The sequence below is a fragment of the Monodon monoceros genome, unplaced genomic scaffold, assembly GCF_005190385.1.
Source record: "Monodon monoceros isolate NGI ecotype Baffin Bay Population unplaced genomic scaffold, NGI_Narwhal_1 Super_Scaffold_15, whole genome shotgun sequence".
Classification (NCBI taxonomy): domain Eukaryota; kingdom Metazoa; phylum Chordata; class Mammalia; order Artiodactyla; family Monodontidae; genus Monodon; species Monodon monoceros.
Genome location: NW_021703771.1, coordinates 73159424 through 73174448, shown reverse-complemented (window position 1 = coordinate 73174448; position 15025 = coordinate 73159424). Strand labels below are relative to the sequence as shown.

General features: G+C 44.8%; 1 protein-coding gene across 1 annotated transcript in view; it reads left to right on the top strand.

Moving 5' to 3' along the window:
- LOC114895918 (UL16-binding protein 3-like) overlaps nucleotides 1-9782 on the top strand; it is a 47447-nt gene extending 37665 nt beyond the window's left edge. The window contains 6 exon segments of the mRNA XM_029223546.1: nucleotides 7024-7196; nucleotides 7198-7306; nucleotides 7544-7801; nucleotides 8435-8455; nucleotides 8458-8566; nucleotides 9764-9782. Coding sequence (XP_029079379.1) covers nucleotides 7024-7196; nucleotides 7198-7306; nucleotides 7544-7801; nucleotides 8435-8455; nucleotides 8458-8566; nucleotides 9764-9782 — 689 coding nt within the window.
- Nucleotides 9783-15025: the final 5243 nt, after the last annotated feature.

Sequence of the window (15025 nt, the reverse complement as noted above, 5' to 3'; positions counted from 1 at the left end):
GGGTTCCCAGCAGTCGGAGGAAGGACTGATGGAGATTCCATCTTGCTCTTACTGTTCCTAGGGGCCTGGGTGTGAAATTCTAGCTTCTATGGACCAGAATTAGGAGAAAGTCTGTACCCAAGGAACAAAACGAAACTTAGCAGTGGAGGCAAATTGATGAGTCACGAACCAAAGACCTTGCAGACAAAACAGCATTCAAGTACACTCCCCTGAAATTAGAATGACTCATGGTAAGCCCACTTTCAACCCTTTTTTTAAAAAATTTAATTTTATTTATTTTCTTATACAGCAGGTCCTTATTAGTCATCCATTTTATACACATCAGTGTATACATGTCATTCCCAATCGCCCAATTCAGCACACCACCATCCCCACCCCCCCAACCCCTGCTGCTTTCCCCCCTTGGTGTCCATACGTTTGTTCTCTACATCTGTGTCTCTGTTTCTGCCCTGCAAACTGGTTCACCTGTACCATTTTTCTAGGTTCCACATATATGCGTTAATATACGATATTTCTTCTTCTCTTTCTGACTTACTTCACTTTGTATGACAGTCTCTAGATCCATCCACGTCTCAACAAATGACTCAATTTCGTTCCTTTTTATGGCGGAGTAATATTCTGTTGTATATATGTACCACAACTTCTTTATCCATTCGTTTGTTGATGGGCATTTAGGTTGCTTCCATGACCTGGCTATTGTAAATAGTGCTGCAATGAACATTGGGGTGCATGTGTCTTTTTGAATTGTGGTTTTCTCTGGGTATATGCCCAGTACTGGGATTGCTGGGTCATATGGTAATTCTGTTTTTAGTTTTTAAACTAAAAATACTCCATACTGTTCTCCATAGTGGCTGTATCAATTTACATTCCCACCAACAGTGCAAGAGGGTTCCCTTTTCTCCACACCCTCACCAGCCTTTGTTGTTTGTAGAGTTTCTGATGATGCCCATTCTAACTGGTGTGAGGTGATACCTCATTGTAGTTTTGATTTACATTGCTCTAATAATTAGTGATGTTGAGCAGCTTTTCATGTGCCTCTTGGCCCTCTGTATGTCTTCTTTGGAGAAATGTCTATTTAGGTCTTCTGCCCATTTTTGGATTGGGTTGTTTGTTTCTTTAATATTGAGCTGCATGAGCTGTTTATATATTTTGGAGATTAATCCTTTGTCCGTTGATTCGTTTGCAAATATTTTCTCCCATTCTGAGGGTTGTCTTTTTGTCTTGTTTATGGTTTCCTTTGCTGTGCAAAAGCTTTGAAGTTTCATTAGGTCCCATTTGTTTACTTTTGTTTTTATTTCCATTACTCTAGGAGGTGGATCAAAAAAGATCTTGCTGTGATTTATGTCAAAGAGTGTTCTTCCTATGTTTTCCTCTAACAGTTTTATAGTGTCCGGTCTTACATTTAGGTCTCTAATCCATTTTGAGTTTATTTTTGTGTACGGTGTTAGGGAGTATTCTAATTCTTTTTACATGTTACTGTCAGTTTCCTTTTTTACAGCTGTTAACATTTGCCTTATGTATTGAGGTGCTCCTATGTTGGGTGCATATATATTTATAATTGTTACATCTTCTTCTTGGATTGATCCCTTGATCATTATGTAGTGTCCTTCTTTGCCTCTTGTAATATTCTTTATTTTAAAGTCTATTTTATCTGATATGAGTATTGTCACTCCAGCCTTCTTTTGATTTCCATTTGCATGGAATATCTTTTTCCATCCTCACTTTCAGTCTGTATGTGTCCCTAGGTCTGAAGTGGGTCTCTTGTAGACAGCATATATATGGGTCTTGTTTTTGTATCCATTCAGCGAGCCTGTGTCTTTTGGTTGGAGCATTTAATCCACTCACATTTAAGGTAATTATCAATATGTATGTTCCTATTACCATTTCCTTAATTGTTTTGGGTTCGTTTATGTAGGTCCTTTTCTTCTCTTGTGTTTCCCACTTAGAGAAGTTCCTTTAGCGTTTGTTGTAGAGCTGGTTTGGTGGTGGTGAATTCTCTTAGCTTTTGCTTGTCTGTAAAGCTTTTGATTTCTGCATCAAATTTGAATGAGATCCTTGCTGGATAGAGTAATCTTGGTTGTAGGTTCTTCCCTTTCATCACTTTAAATATATCGTGCCACTCCCTTCTGGCTTGTGGAGTTTCTGCTGAGAAACCAGCTGTTGACCTTATGGGAGTTCTCTTGTATGTTTTTTGTCATTTTTCCCTTGTTGCTTTTAATAATTTGTCTTTAATTTTTGTCAGTTTGATTACTATGTGTCTCGGCATGTTTCTCCTTGGGTTTATCCTGCCTGGGACTCTCTGTGCTTCCTGGACTTGGGTGGCTATTTCCTTTCCCATGTTAGGGAAGTTTTTTACTATAATCTCTTCAAATATTTTCTTGGGTCCTTTTTCTCTCTCTTCTCCTCTGGCACCCCTATAATGCGAATGTTGTTGTGTTTAATGTTGTCCCAGAGGTCTCTTTGGCTGTCTTCATTTCTTTTCATTCTTTTTTCTTTATTCTGTTGCATGGCAGTGAATTCCACCATTCTTTCAGGTCGCTTATCTATTCTTCTGCCTCAGTTATTCTGCTATTGATTCCTTCTAGTGTATTTTTCATTTCAGTTATTGTATTGTTCATCTCTGTTTGTTCTTTCATTCTTCTAGGTCTTTGTTAAACATTTCTTGCATCTTCTCGATCTTTGCCTCCATTCTTTTTCCGAGGTCCTGGATCATCTTCACTATCATTATTCTGGATTCTTTTCCCGGAAGGTTGCCTATCTCCACTTCATTTAGTTGCTTTTCTGGGGTTTTATCTTGTTCATTCATCTGTTACATAGTCCTCTGCCTTTTCATTTTGCCGGTCTTTCTGTGAATATGGTTTTTCATTCCACAGGCTGCAGGATTGTAGTTCTTCCTGCTTCTGCTGTCTGCCCTCTGGTGGATGAGGCTATCTACGAAGCGTTTTGTCTTTGTTATTTGTTTTTGTTTTATTATTGTGACCCTTTAAGCTTTATATCAACAATCCAGATGAGGGTAAAAAAACTACACAACCACTCTCCCACGTCATGCACATCCAGAGCTAAAGATGAAATTATCATTTTTCACTTGGTTCTCATGAAAGACTAACATCCTGCTACTTTCACCGCAGGCCTCTTGCTCTCACTTTTTTCTCACCCCCTGAAAAGACTGTCAACATTTAGCTTTGCTTTCTTCCACCTCACTCTTTAACTCAAGTGCCCTCTGGTGTTATTCTTGATTTTAGCAACTAAAGTCATTGGCCTCCGAGTCCTGTTTAAATGTGCTTCACGGTGGTAGTTTTATCATCATGTTTCTCTTAAGCAGCACCTAGCACTAAGCTGTAACTATAAGACTTTGTGGGGAAAAAAAAGAAATTAAAAATTAGAATGTCTAGGTGCCAAATTCTGCAAGCTACTTGATTAGTATGCCAAGTAATAACTTTTTTCAGTGCCTCACTTTCTCCAGTCATGGACTTGGAGATTGTTAGCTCAGAAACTCACTTTACAGAGCATGTAAGACAACGTCCTCATCTGAAAGACAAAGAAATCAAGATTCAGAGAAATTAAGAGACTTGCCAAGGTGACATAATGAGGGTTAGCCCCTAGATCTTTCACCACCATATGATGAAAAGAGTTAAAATTTTCTAAGTACTTATCATGAGGCCTATTACAGGCTTTATCTTATGAGCCCCACAGCATTGTTTTGAAGTAGATACTATCGGTATACCTATTTTACAGACAGAGAAATAGAAGTTTGAGAGAGAGAGTGTGGAAATGGGTGTACTCCATGTCACACAAATACAGGTTTTTCAACCAGGCAGCATGATTCCAGAAACCGTGCTTGAAGTCACAACTGATCTTAGTGCCTTTATAGAAATTGTATACATAGATGCAGATACAGAGGTATATAGATGAATATGTGTGTACTTATGGATATATGATATATCAATAAGCAAAATACAGAATTATTTTGAATATCTTAAAATTTTAAATAAATAGCATCATATTTTAGAATGAAAAAAAAGGAGGGAGAGAAACAAGTGAAGGGGAAACCTATGGATTGAAATGGATTTGAAAGACATAGTTTTTTTTTAACGAGTGACTCTAAACTATAGTGTCTAAGAACGTTTGCACCTGGGTGCCAACAAGGTGGTGGTTACTGTGGGATGGGACACTGATGGACCTGTTGAGGTGGCTACAAAATTCTGCTTCTTAATTTGGATGGTGGGTACATGGGTCTTTGCCTTATAACTGCTCATTGAACTCATTAAGCAATACCAAAAAAAAAAAAAAAAGCATCATAGATTTATCTACCTGGGGTGTATAGAGGAAAGAGGCACCTAACATTCATGCCATCCTCTTTCAAGTGTACCTTTCTGTACTAAGGAGACATAGAAACTAAAAACTACATTTCTCAGACTCCTTCCCAGCCAGAGTCCTGGATGTGATTTAGCTTCTGTCAATCCAATCCGGCAGGATTGGAGCACAATGCCAGGCTTCTGTTGCTCCTGCTGGCAAGCCCAGTTGCGAAGACAGTTGGTTTTTCTGCAGCAGCATTAGCAGAGGTTCTGGGCTCTGTTCACTGGCCTTGAGGTGTTGAGAGCAGGGCCTGTGGCCTGTGGCATCCATTTGCGTGGACCACAGCCTGCACAGTCTGGTTCTAAGAGCCCACAGTACCAGCTGTAGCTTCTGATTGCGGTGACTTCCTGAGTATGGTAGTTTCCTGTTCTTGGTGGCTTTCAAATTGTGGCTGTAGTGATATGATAATTGAATCAGCAGCTTTCTGTTGCTAGAAGCAACCTTTCTGTCTTAGTGCCTTATGCAGGCTTTGGACAACTTCATGGGGTGAAGCAAACACATACTGAAGTCCAGGGCCTGGTAAGCTCCCTGCTCTTTGGGTAGAGGTCCTGAGGGACTGCACCCTAGGGGCAAAGGTCAGCTACAGGTAACTAGTCCTCAAACAGACTGCAGTCCCCCTTCAAAGCTTCTGCACGGCCAAAAGTATCTAACTCCTGCAGTGTAACGGAAGTGATTCTTGATTGAGAGTTACCAAGTGCCTGATAGAAGCAAATGGAAGTTATTTCTGCAGGAAAGAATTATCATCTTAGACTTCTAATTCTTTCAACAGCAATTTTAAAAATGCAATACCCAGCACACAGACAAACAAAGCAAGCATATGAGGAGATTAGACAACAAGAATGAGAAATATACAGTAGAAGCAGAAAAGCACAGAGAAGGTCTAGACCAGTGCTCTAGAAGAACGATAATGGAAGCCACAAATGTGAGTCACATTTTTTAAAATTTATTTATTCATGTATTTTATTTTTGGCTGCATTGGATCTTCGTTGCCGCGTGCAGGCTTTCTCTAGTTGCGGTGAGCAGGGACTACTCTTCGTTGAGTTGCGCGGTCTTCTCACTGCGGTGGCTTCTCTTGTTGTGGAGCACAGGCTCTAGGCACGTGGGCTTCAGTAGTTGTGGCACACGGGCTCAGTAGTTGTGTCTCCCGGGCTCCAGAGCACAGGCTCAGTAGTTGTTGCACACGGGCTTAGTTGTTCCGTGGCATTTGGGATCTTCCCAGACCAGGGTTCGAACCCGTGTCCCCTGTATTGGCAGGCTGATTCTTAACCACTGCACCACCAAGGAAGTCCCGTGAGTCACATTTTAATTTTTAAATTTTCTAGTAACAGTGAAAAAGTAAAAAGAAACCAGTGAAACTAATTTTTTTAATATTTTAACTCAGAATATTTTAGTTCAAGTTTTTATTTAACCTAAATTATTATTTCAACATGTAATCAATATAAAATGCATAATGGGATATTTGACATTTTTTATACTAAATCTTCGAAATCTGGTGTGCATATTACACTTACGGTGCATCTCAGTTCAGACTAGGCGTATTTCAAGTGCCCAAGGAGCCAAATGTGGCTAGTAACTCCCAGGTTAGATCTTACAGCTTTAGATTTTAGAATTATCAGGCAGGAATTTTAAATTAACTATACTTAGTATGTTTAAGGAGCTAAAAAAAAGATGGAAAATTTCAGTAGAGAACTAGAAATTATATTTGATACGTGGAATAATACTTGGATACTTGATATGTGGAATAATCTATAAATGTAAAATTGAATAACTAAAATTAAGAATTCAATAAATGTGTCTAATAGCAGGTCACACATGCCTGAAGAGAGAATTGGTCAACTAGAAGGTAAATCAAAAGAAATTATCTGGAATCAGGTACAGAAAGTCCAAATGGTGGAAAAATACGGAAGAAAGAGTAGGAGACATAGCAGACACAGTGAGTTTTACCCCACATTTCACTTGAATCCTAAAGGGAGAGGTAAAATAAAACGGAGAAGTCATATTTGAAGACATAATGGCAGATAATTTTTCAAAACTGACTAGAAGTCTGTTGTCAATTGGATTGTCTTTTCATTAAAGACAATCTATATTTTATCAATAGTTGCTTTTAAATCCCCTCCTCTACTACGTGCCTTGGAAGTTCTGGATTTTCTCTTTCATGCGATGTGGGCCAGGTAACACATTTAGCAGCATCTCCCCAGGCCTCGCTGACTCCTGTGCCGTGTAACTGTAAACTCCCTTCTCCAGCTTTGGGTTCTGTGCTCATCCACCCCCGCTGTGATCCTGCTTCCTCGGCAGCAGCCCCACACATTCTCCATCTCCCCGCAGGACACTGAGCTAGATTCTGACAATTCTCTGTCTCTAGGCTTTTCCCGCATCACAGCCTGGCACGTCTCTGGAAAGATTATGCGCTGACTGATGCTGGGTACTGACCTGGTGGACAAGGAGACATATCCAGGATGTGTGATTTCTGCCAGGCGGGGGCCTTCTCCTTCTCCTCAAGGAAGGGAGGGGCACTGCCTATATGGTGAGGGGGAGGGACCAGCGGGGCAGTCCTTGCTCTGCCAGCCCAGGCCTACAGGTTTACTTTGCTGTCCCATAACTGCAGTAAGGGGGGTATATGGGTCCTTCTCTCCCACCCCCAACCTCACCTGTGTTTTGCCTTCACAGACGTTCACTCTCTTTGCTACAACTTCACCGTCCATCCTAAGCCCAGACCTGGACAACCATGGTGTGTGGTTCAAGGCCAGGTGGATGGAAAGGTTTTTCTCTCCTATGATTGTGGTGGTGCTAAGATCCAATCCATGAGTCCCCTGGGTGAAGAGGTGAAAGCCACAAAGGCCTGAACAAGGGCAGATGGAAACATTCAAAGACGTCGGGGACTTGCCCAAGGAGCAGCTGCCTGATGTTACCCCGGAGAAACACACGGCCAGGGGTGAGTTAGAAAGTCCAAGTGCAGGAGGAACAGACTGGGGACTTAGCTGCATTCATTGTTTTTGAGTAAAAAATAAAATAAAGTTGGACATTGGTCCTTCCCTAGTAGTCCAGTGGAAAGAGCAGGCGTTGGAGGAGAGAACAGGGCCAGATTAGCTGGGCCCAGGGGAGGTGGACACAGGTGGGGGCAAAAAATTTGTCAAGCCCAGGGGCTGAGCTCTTTCCCACGTTGGGGGCAGACCCTGTCACCCCACAGGGCAGGATGACATGGGGTGTGAAGACGATGGAGGCACCAGTGGATCCTGACAGTTTGGCTTCAATGGATGGATGTGGTTCCTCTTTGATTCAGAGAATGGACAGCGGACAGTGGTTCATTCTGGAAGCAGACAGATGAAGGAGAAGTGGGAGAATGACACAGCTGTGACCAAGTTCTTCAAGAAGACCTCCATGGGAGACTGTAGGGCCTGGCTTCAGGATTTCTTGGTGCACTGGGAGAAAATGTTGAAGACAACGGGTAAGTGAGAAGAGGAGGAAGTGGCAGTCCTCTCAAGGTGGCATGGACCCACCCCTGTGTGTGTGTGTGTTTGTGTTTGGGAAAGTGATCCATCCAAGGTGGGTTCTTCCTGGGAGAACAATGGCCCTGGGCATGTTCTGCCACCCTCCCTTCCCCTTCCCACCTCCTGACACCTGCCTCAGTGCACAGGTCTTGGGACCATTTAACATGGATTCTTGCTGACCCCAAACATGAGGGCATCATTCTGATGTCAGAGATTTATTTCTGACTGTTTCCTCTTTCCAGAATCTTTTTTTAAATCTCACCTATTCCACTTCTGGAAATCTGTCAATACCACCTCAAACATCAGCTCGTGAGAGGACTTCTCTGTTCCCATCCTCACGTGTCACCTCCTCTTCTGTCACAGTAGGAGTGAGTGGCTATATTGGAACCCTTGCTCCCCCATTAGCTGTCTGAGCCCCGTGGGGACATGGCTCACCCCCTCCCCCCATGTCTCCTCAGGACCTGTCATGGGGACGCCACATGGTGGATGAGAACCGTGTGCATAGTAGGGGAACCTGGGCCGGGGGGCTAAGGAGGGATCTCCTCAGTTTGGGGTCTGGACAAGGGCTTTCATTCGTCCTTTCCTTGCAGCATCACCAACCACGGACCCCCCAAAGCCCAGTCCAGGACCACAGCCATCAAGCCCATCACTTGGGTCCTCCCCGTGGTCCTCTCCTGGTCCGTCATAACTGGCATCCTGGGTGGAGTCCTCTATAAGAACAGGTACTGAGGGAGGAATTCAGAGGGAAGGAAGGGGCGCATGGCCTGGTGGGAGGATGGGAGAAGGTGAATCCCAGCCCAACCCCTGCCCCTCACTGAAGCTTCTCACCCTGGAAATGAAGCCAGGTGAACAAGACCTCATATCGCTCAAGAGCAATAACTTGCACAAGCCCAGCCCTGAGTTCTGATAGCCCCGCCCTGTCAGATGACAGAAAGGGGAGGGCCCCCACAAAGGCTTAGGGCCTGTTGCTGATAAAGGAGTCTAGCAAAGTCTGCCTGACTCAACACAGACACCTGTTTGGCAGGGCCCGCTTGTAGGTGGTGAGGGGACAGCAGGCACACACAGTGTGGGCAGGACTCACACTGGGTGGGGGCAGGACGGCGGCTGCACGTGATGCGTCAAAGCTCAGGGGACACATCCAGGGGGCTAAGAGGAGAGGGGCCGGGGTCTCATCCCAGGAGGAAGGGGTGGGGAGACCTTTGCAGACCCAACTCCAAAGGTCTGTTCTCGCAGGAAGTCACTTGGGTCACAGCAGGCAAGACACAAAGCCAACAGTAGAGACTGTGCAGGACAGAATTAGGAGGGGCCGGTGCTCCTTGGAACAGCAGGGATTCTGGCTCAGCCTGTTGCTCGCACGTGGCCCCAACCTCCTGCGCACCCCAGAGCCCCAGTCACTGAGCGGCCCCTGCCTTGAGCAGAGGTGACTCGTGGGATGGGTGGGACTGAGCCGCGGTGGACGCTCCAGCTAGGCTGGACCAGGAAGAGATGGAGTGCAGGCGGGACCCTCGTCCTGAGAGCTGTGTTGTGTGCTGGTGCCTAAGAGGCCTGGAGAGGAGGGAAAAGAAGGAGGTTTGCCTGCAGCCCTCCCCAAGGCCATGAGGATGCAAGACCTCTCCTCCATGGGAACTGCCACTGGGTCCTTTAGGCCCTCCTTCAGGGAGGATAAGGACCTGAGTAAAGGGAGCAGATTGAGTCCTCACTGGCTTCAGTCTTGAGCCTAAGTGGGTGGTAGCAGGGCCTGGGGCTGACTCTGTGATGCAGGAAAGGAAGGAAGAGGTGAGAACAAGCTGCCGGACCCAGGGTGGAGGTGGGGGGCAGAGGGCAAGGCTGGAGGTGGGGAGGGACTGGGGAGGGGCAGCCCCAGGAAGGTGACGGGATTGCCTCCGCCCTGTGGACCAACACCTGTTTCTTTTCTGAAGGCTGACGGTGATCCCATGAAGCCTTCAGACAGGTGCTCTGTCTCCCTCAGGGACTTGGCCTTTGCTTGGCCACCTTTGATGTCCTGCTGTTCCTGCTTTAGACCCCAGGAGATCAGACCCTATGAATCCCAAGTCTGCCATCCCATTCCGATGACACGGTAGAAGCACCATCTCGTGGCCTTTATCACATTTGGTGAACATCTTACCCAGCATCTTTTTTTTTCAAACATATTTTGCCACTTTCTCTTGGTGCTAAGTGATGGAATCCCTGCACTGAAACGTTCAACTGCTTGAACAAGAAATCTCCGCAAACAGGACACTTTCCATCTTCTTCCAGTCTGTGAAAAATCAGACACTTGTCTGCATTGTGACCTCGTTCTTGCAAATGATGATATTGCAGGACCTCAGGGGTTCATTCTATGTCCAGAGAAACAGCCTCAGTGTATTATCGGCAGAGTGAAGTGAGTCAGAAAGAGAAAAATAAATGCCGTATATTAACGCATATATGTGAAATCTAGAAAAATGGTACAGATGAACCTATTTGCAGGGCAGGAATAGAAATGCAGAGGTAGAGAACGGACGTGGGGACACAGGGGGGAAGGGGAGGGTGGGATGAATCGGGAGATTGGGATTGACATCCAGTACCATGTGTAAAATAGATAGCTAGTGGGAACCTGCTGTATAGCACAGGGAGCTCAGCTCGGTGCTCTGTGATGACCTAGAGGGGTGGGATGGCGGGGTGGGGGGGGGAGGGGAGGTCCAGGAGGGAAGGGACATATGTAGACATATAGCTGATTCACTTCATTGTACAGCACAAACTGACACAGCATTGTAAAGCAATTTATACTCGAATCAAAAAAAAGAACAAAATTTTATTTATAACTGTTTCCCTTAGTAATTTATTACACTATACTGATATTTAAATCAATATCTCTATATTGCAAAAAACTTAATTCCTTCAGATTTCTGTTTTATAATCCAGGAGAGAATTCATGGCATTTCACCATTCTCCACGTTATAGGATTAAATATAACTGGTGATTCTGCTACATTTCTTGTGGAAACAGAGAATGTAAGGATTGCTCTTAAAGTAACATGCAGTCCAGCTGTCTGTCTCAAACATTATCCACATAACCTGGATGCAAATGTATATTCTGGAATTTAAACAATGAGATTTTTTTCGATTTTGCCTAGATCCCCGTCTCCCTCAGCGGTGACTCTCCTGTGATTCCTCCACCTCGACCTCCCTTTCTCCAGGGAGAAGTCAGTCTTCACAGCACAAACACATCTACTTTGAAAAGTTGTTTTATTTCCCCATGGGTAGAGGATCATATTCAGAATAAATAATGAACTCCTACAAATAAATAAGAATAAGTTAAATTCTCCTAAGTTTTGGGCAAATGCTTGAGTAGTTCACAGGTGGTGAGTGAGCCTGTGAAGAGATTGAACATATTCCAAATAACCAACATGACAAAAAAAACAAACCACTGGGATACCCTTACACATTCATATAATTGAGAGCATTTAATTAATTAATTTATTTATTTTAACATCTTTATTGGAGTACAATTGCTTTACAATGGTGTGTTAGTTTCTGCTTTATAACAAAGTGAACCAGTTATACATATATCCCCATATCCCCTCCCTCTTTCGGCTCCCTCCCACCCTCCCTATCCCACCCCTCTAGGTGGTCACAAAGCACCGAGCTGATCTCCCTGTGCTATGTGGCTGCTTCCCACTAGCTATCTGTTTTACATTTGGTAGTGGATATATGTCCATACCACTCTCTCACTTCGTCCCAGTTTACCCTTCCCCCTCCTCATGTCCTCAAGTCCATTCTCTATGTCTGCAGATTGACATCAGCCCTTGCTGCTTCACTCTGCACTTTTACATGATGGAGAGGGCTTCGTTCCCTAAACTTCATGAACCAACCTCTACCAGCTTCAAACTTTTCTTCTGCAGCTTCCTCTCCTCCCTCAGCCTTCATAGAATTGAGGAGAGTTAGGGCTTCGTTCCGGATTAGACTTTGGCTTAAGGCAATGTTGTGGCTCGTTTGATCTTCTCTTCAGACCAGTAAAACTTTTCTCGGTACCAGTAATAAGGCTGTTTTGCTTTCTTATCATTTGTGTGGTCACTGGAGTAGCACTTTTGATTTGCTTTAAGAACTTTTCCTTTGCAGTCACAACTTGACTGACTGTTTGGCACAAGAGGCCTAGCTTCTGGCCGTCTTGGCTTTCGACATGCCTTCTTCAAAAGCTTAACCATTTCTAGCTTTGGATTTAAAGTGAGAGACACATGATTCTTCCTTTCACTGGGCCACTGAGAGGCTACTGTAAGGTTATTAATTGGCCAACTTTCAATATTGTTTTGTCTCAGGGACTCAGGAGGTCCGAGGAGAGGGAGAGAGATGAGGGAAGGGAAGGTCAGCGGAGCAGTAAGAACACACCCAACATATAACGCTTAAGTGTGCCATCTGATATGGGCACAGTTCCTGGTGCCCCAAAACAACTACAGTGGTAACATCAAAGATCATTGATCACACAAAAGCAAGATCAAGATGGCCGAATAGGAAGCCCTGAGCTCCCCTTTCCCATGAACACACCTCAAGTACAACTACATACAGAGCAACTCTCTCTCTCTATGAAGATTCTAATGCTAATGTCTTCCAGAAACACCCTCACAGACAAACCCAGAAATCATGTTTTACCAGCTCTAAGGGTATCCCTTAGCTTAGTCAAGTTGACATATAAAATTAACCAAGACAAAGGTTTCATACTGCTTGAAAACAGTTACCTAGGCAAGCTCAGCTTTGAGTTCTGATAACTCCTCAAAACTGTCAAAAGCCTGTGGGAAAGGACAGAAGCCCACACCAAGGTTTATGGCCTGTTGATGCTTAAAGGGATTTTGCAAAATCAGGCCTGAGGCAAGCCAGCTTCTCCCTTTGGGAGGGGCCCATGTTGGGGTGGTGTGGAGACAGCGGAACACAAGGCATGAGCAACAGGCACATTTGGGTGAGAGCCACACTGCTTACAGCAGCCTAGACATGGAGCAACCTAGTGTCCACTGACAGATGAATGGTGAACGGAAGTGATATATATATTCACATAACAGAATATTATTCCTCCATAAAAGAGAAGGAAACCTTGTCATTTGTGACAACATGGAAGGAACTTGAGGGCATTAGGCCAAGTGAAAGAAACCAGAAAGAGAAAGACACATATCGTATTATCGTGATTATGGAACCAAAAAAAATTTTTTTAAAAAACTCAGAGGGCTTCCCTGGTGGCGCAGTGGTTGAGAGTCCGCCTGCCGATGCAGAGGACGCGGGTTGGTGCGCCGGTCCGGGAGGATCCCACATGCCGCGGAGCGGCTGGGCCCACGGGCCATGGCCGCTGGGCCTGCGCGTCCGGAGCCTGTGCTCCACAACGGGAGAGGCCGCAACAGTGAGAGGCCCACGTACCGCAAAAAAATTAAATAAATAAATAAATAAAACTCATAGATAGAACATAGTGGTGGTGATTGTCAGAGGTGGGGATGGGGGAGGATGGGAGAAAGGGGTGAAGACAGTAAAAAGCACAGACTTCCAGCTATAAAATAAATAAGACCTGTGGATGTAATGTACAGCATGGTGAGTATAGTTAATCAGACTGTACAGTTGACCCCTGAACAACACAGGTTTGAACTTTGTGAGACCACTTTATTTTTTATTTATTATTTTTTTAACATCTTTATTGGAGTATAATTGCTTTACAATGGTGTGTTAGTTTCTGCTTTATAACAAAGTGAATCAGTTATACATATACATATGTCCCCATATCTCTTCCCTCTTGCGTCTCCCTCCCTCCCACCCTCCCTATGGTCACAAACCACCGAGCTGATCTCCCTGTGCTATGCGGCTGCTTCCCACTAGCCATCTGTTTTACATTTGGTAGTGTATATATGTCAGTGCCACTCTCTCACTTTGTCCCAGCTTACCCTTCCCCCTCCCCATATCCTCAAGTCCATGCTCTAGTAGGTCTGTGTCTTTATTCCTGTCTTACCCCTAGGTTCTTCATGACATTTTTTTTCTTAGATTCCATATATATGTATTGGCATACGGTATTTGTTTTTCTCCTTCTGACTTACTTCACTCTGTACTCGGATTGTTTTCAATAAATACAGTACTACTCGATCCGCCGTTGGTTGGGTCCGGGGTTGGTTGAATCCTCCAACGAGGAATCGCGGATACGGAGGGCTGCCTATGGGACCTGAGCACCAGAGAATTTTGGTATCCCAGGTGGGTCCTGGAACCAATCCCCAGTGGATACCGAGGGACAACTGGATTGTATCAATATATTTGAAAAGTGCTAAGAGAGTAGATCTCAGAAGTTTTCACCAAAAGGAAAAAAAATTTTAACTACGTGTGGTGATGGTTGTTACCTAAACGGTTATGGTTTTCATTTCACAGTATATACAAATATCAAAACATTACATAACATGGAGGAAGAGTGAAAGCAGAACCACTGATTCTGCTAGATTTCTCATGGAAACAGACAATTTAAGGGAAAGCTAGGTCACCAAAGGGTAGCTTTTGCCCAGACTGGAACTCTGGGATACTCCTCGCAAATTCTCGGTATTTATAGTCTAACTGTCCCTTTGCTGTGGTGGCTTCTCCACATGTTCTTATGACAAGCCACCAGCGGAGCCCCACGGCAGATGAGCTAAAAATGTGCCGATGAACCACAGCCGGTGAGACGACACTCTGACACATCTTACTTCATTCTTGCATCAAACCAATACACAGCGGCAGTGTGAAGTGAGGGGTGCGTGTGTGCTGGGGAAGACCCGTGCGCCTGGGACCCTGGAGGTTCAAGATGAATGTGGGGACCACTGTGGATGACGAGAAGGGAGGGAATGTTGCTAGAGAGAGTGGGTGGTGCCCTGCCCCCTCTGACTTGTCCTGGCCTTGATCACAGACGACCTAGAAGGGCGGTGAGATTCATGGAACCGAAAGCGGGGAGGGGCAGTCGGAAGAATAAGTTAGATGTCCGGTGCCATGCACTTTTATTTATTTATTTTATCTATTTATTTAGCTGGACTTGCAATGAACGCCACCCAAGAACGACTGCCCTGTGGCCGCTGCCAGGTAGGTGGGGAGGAATGTCTGATTAGGAAGCGTGGGAGGAGGGGCGGGGAGTAGTAGAGTAGGCGTGGGGGCGGGGCCAGAGTCCTAGGAAATAGGGTGGAGCCGACCCGGAAGTCAGCTGGCTTCCGTGGGAAACGC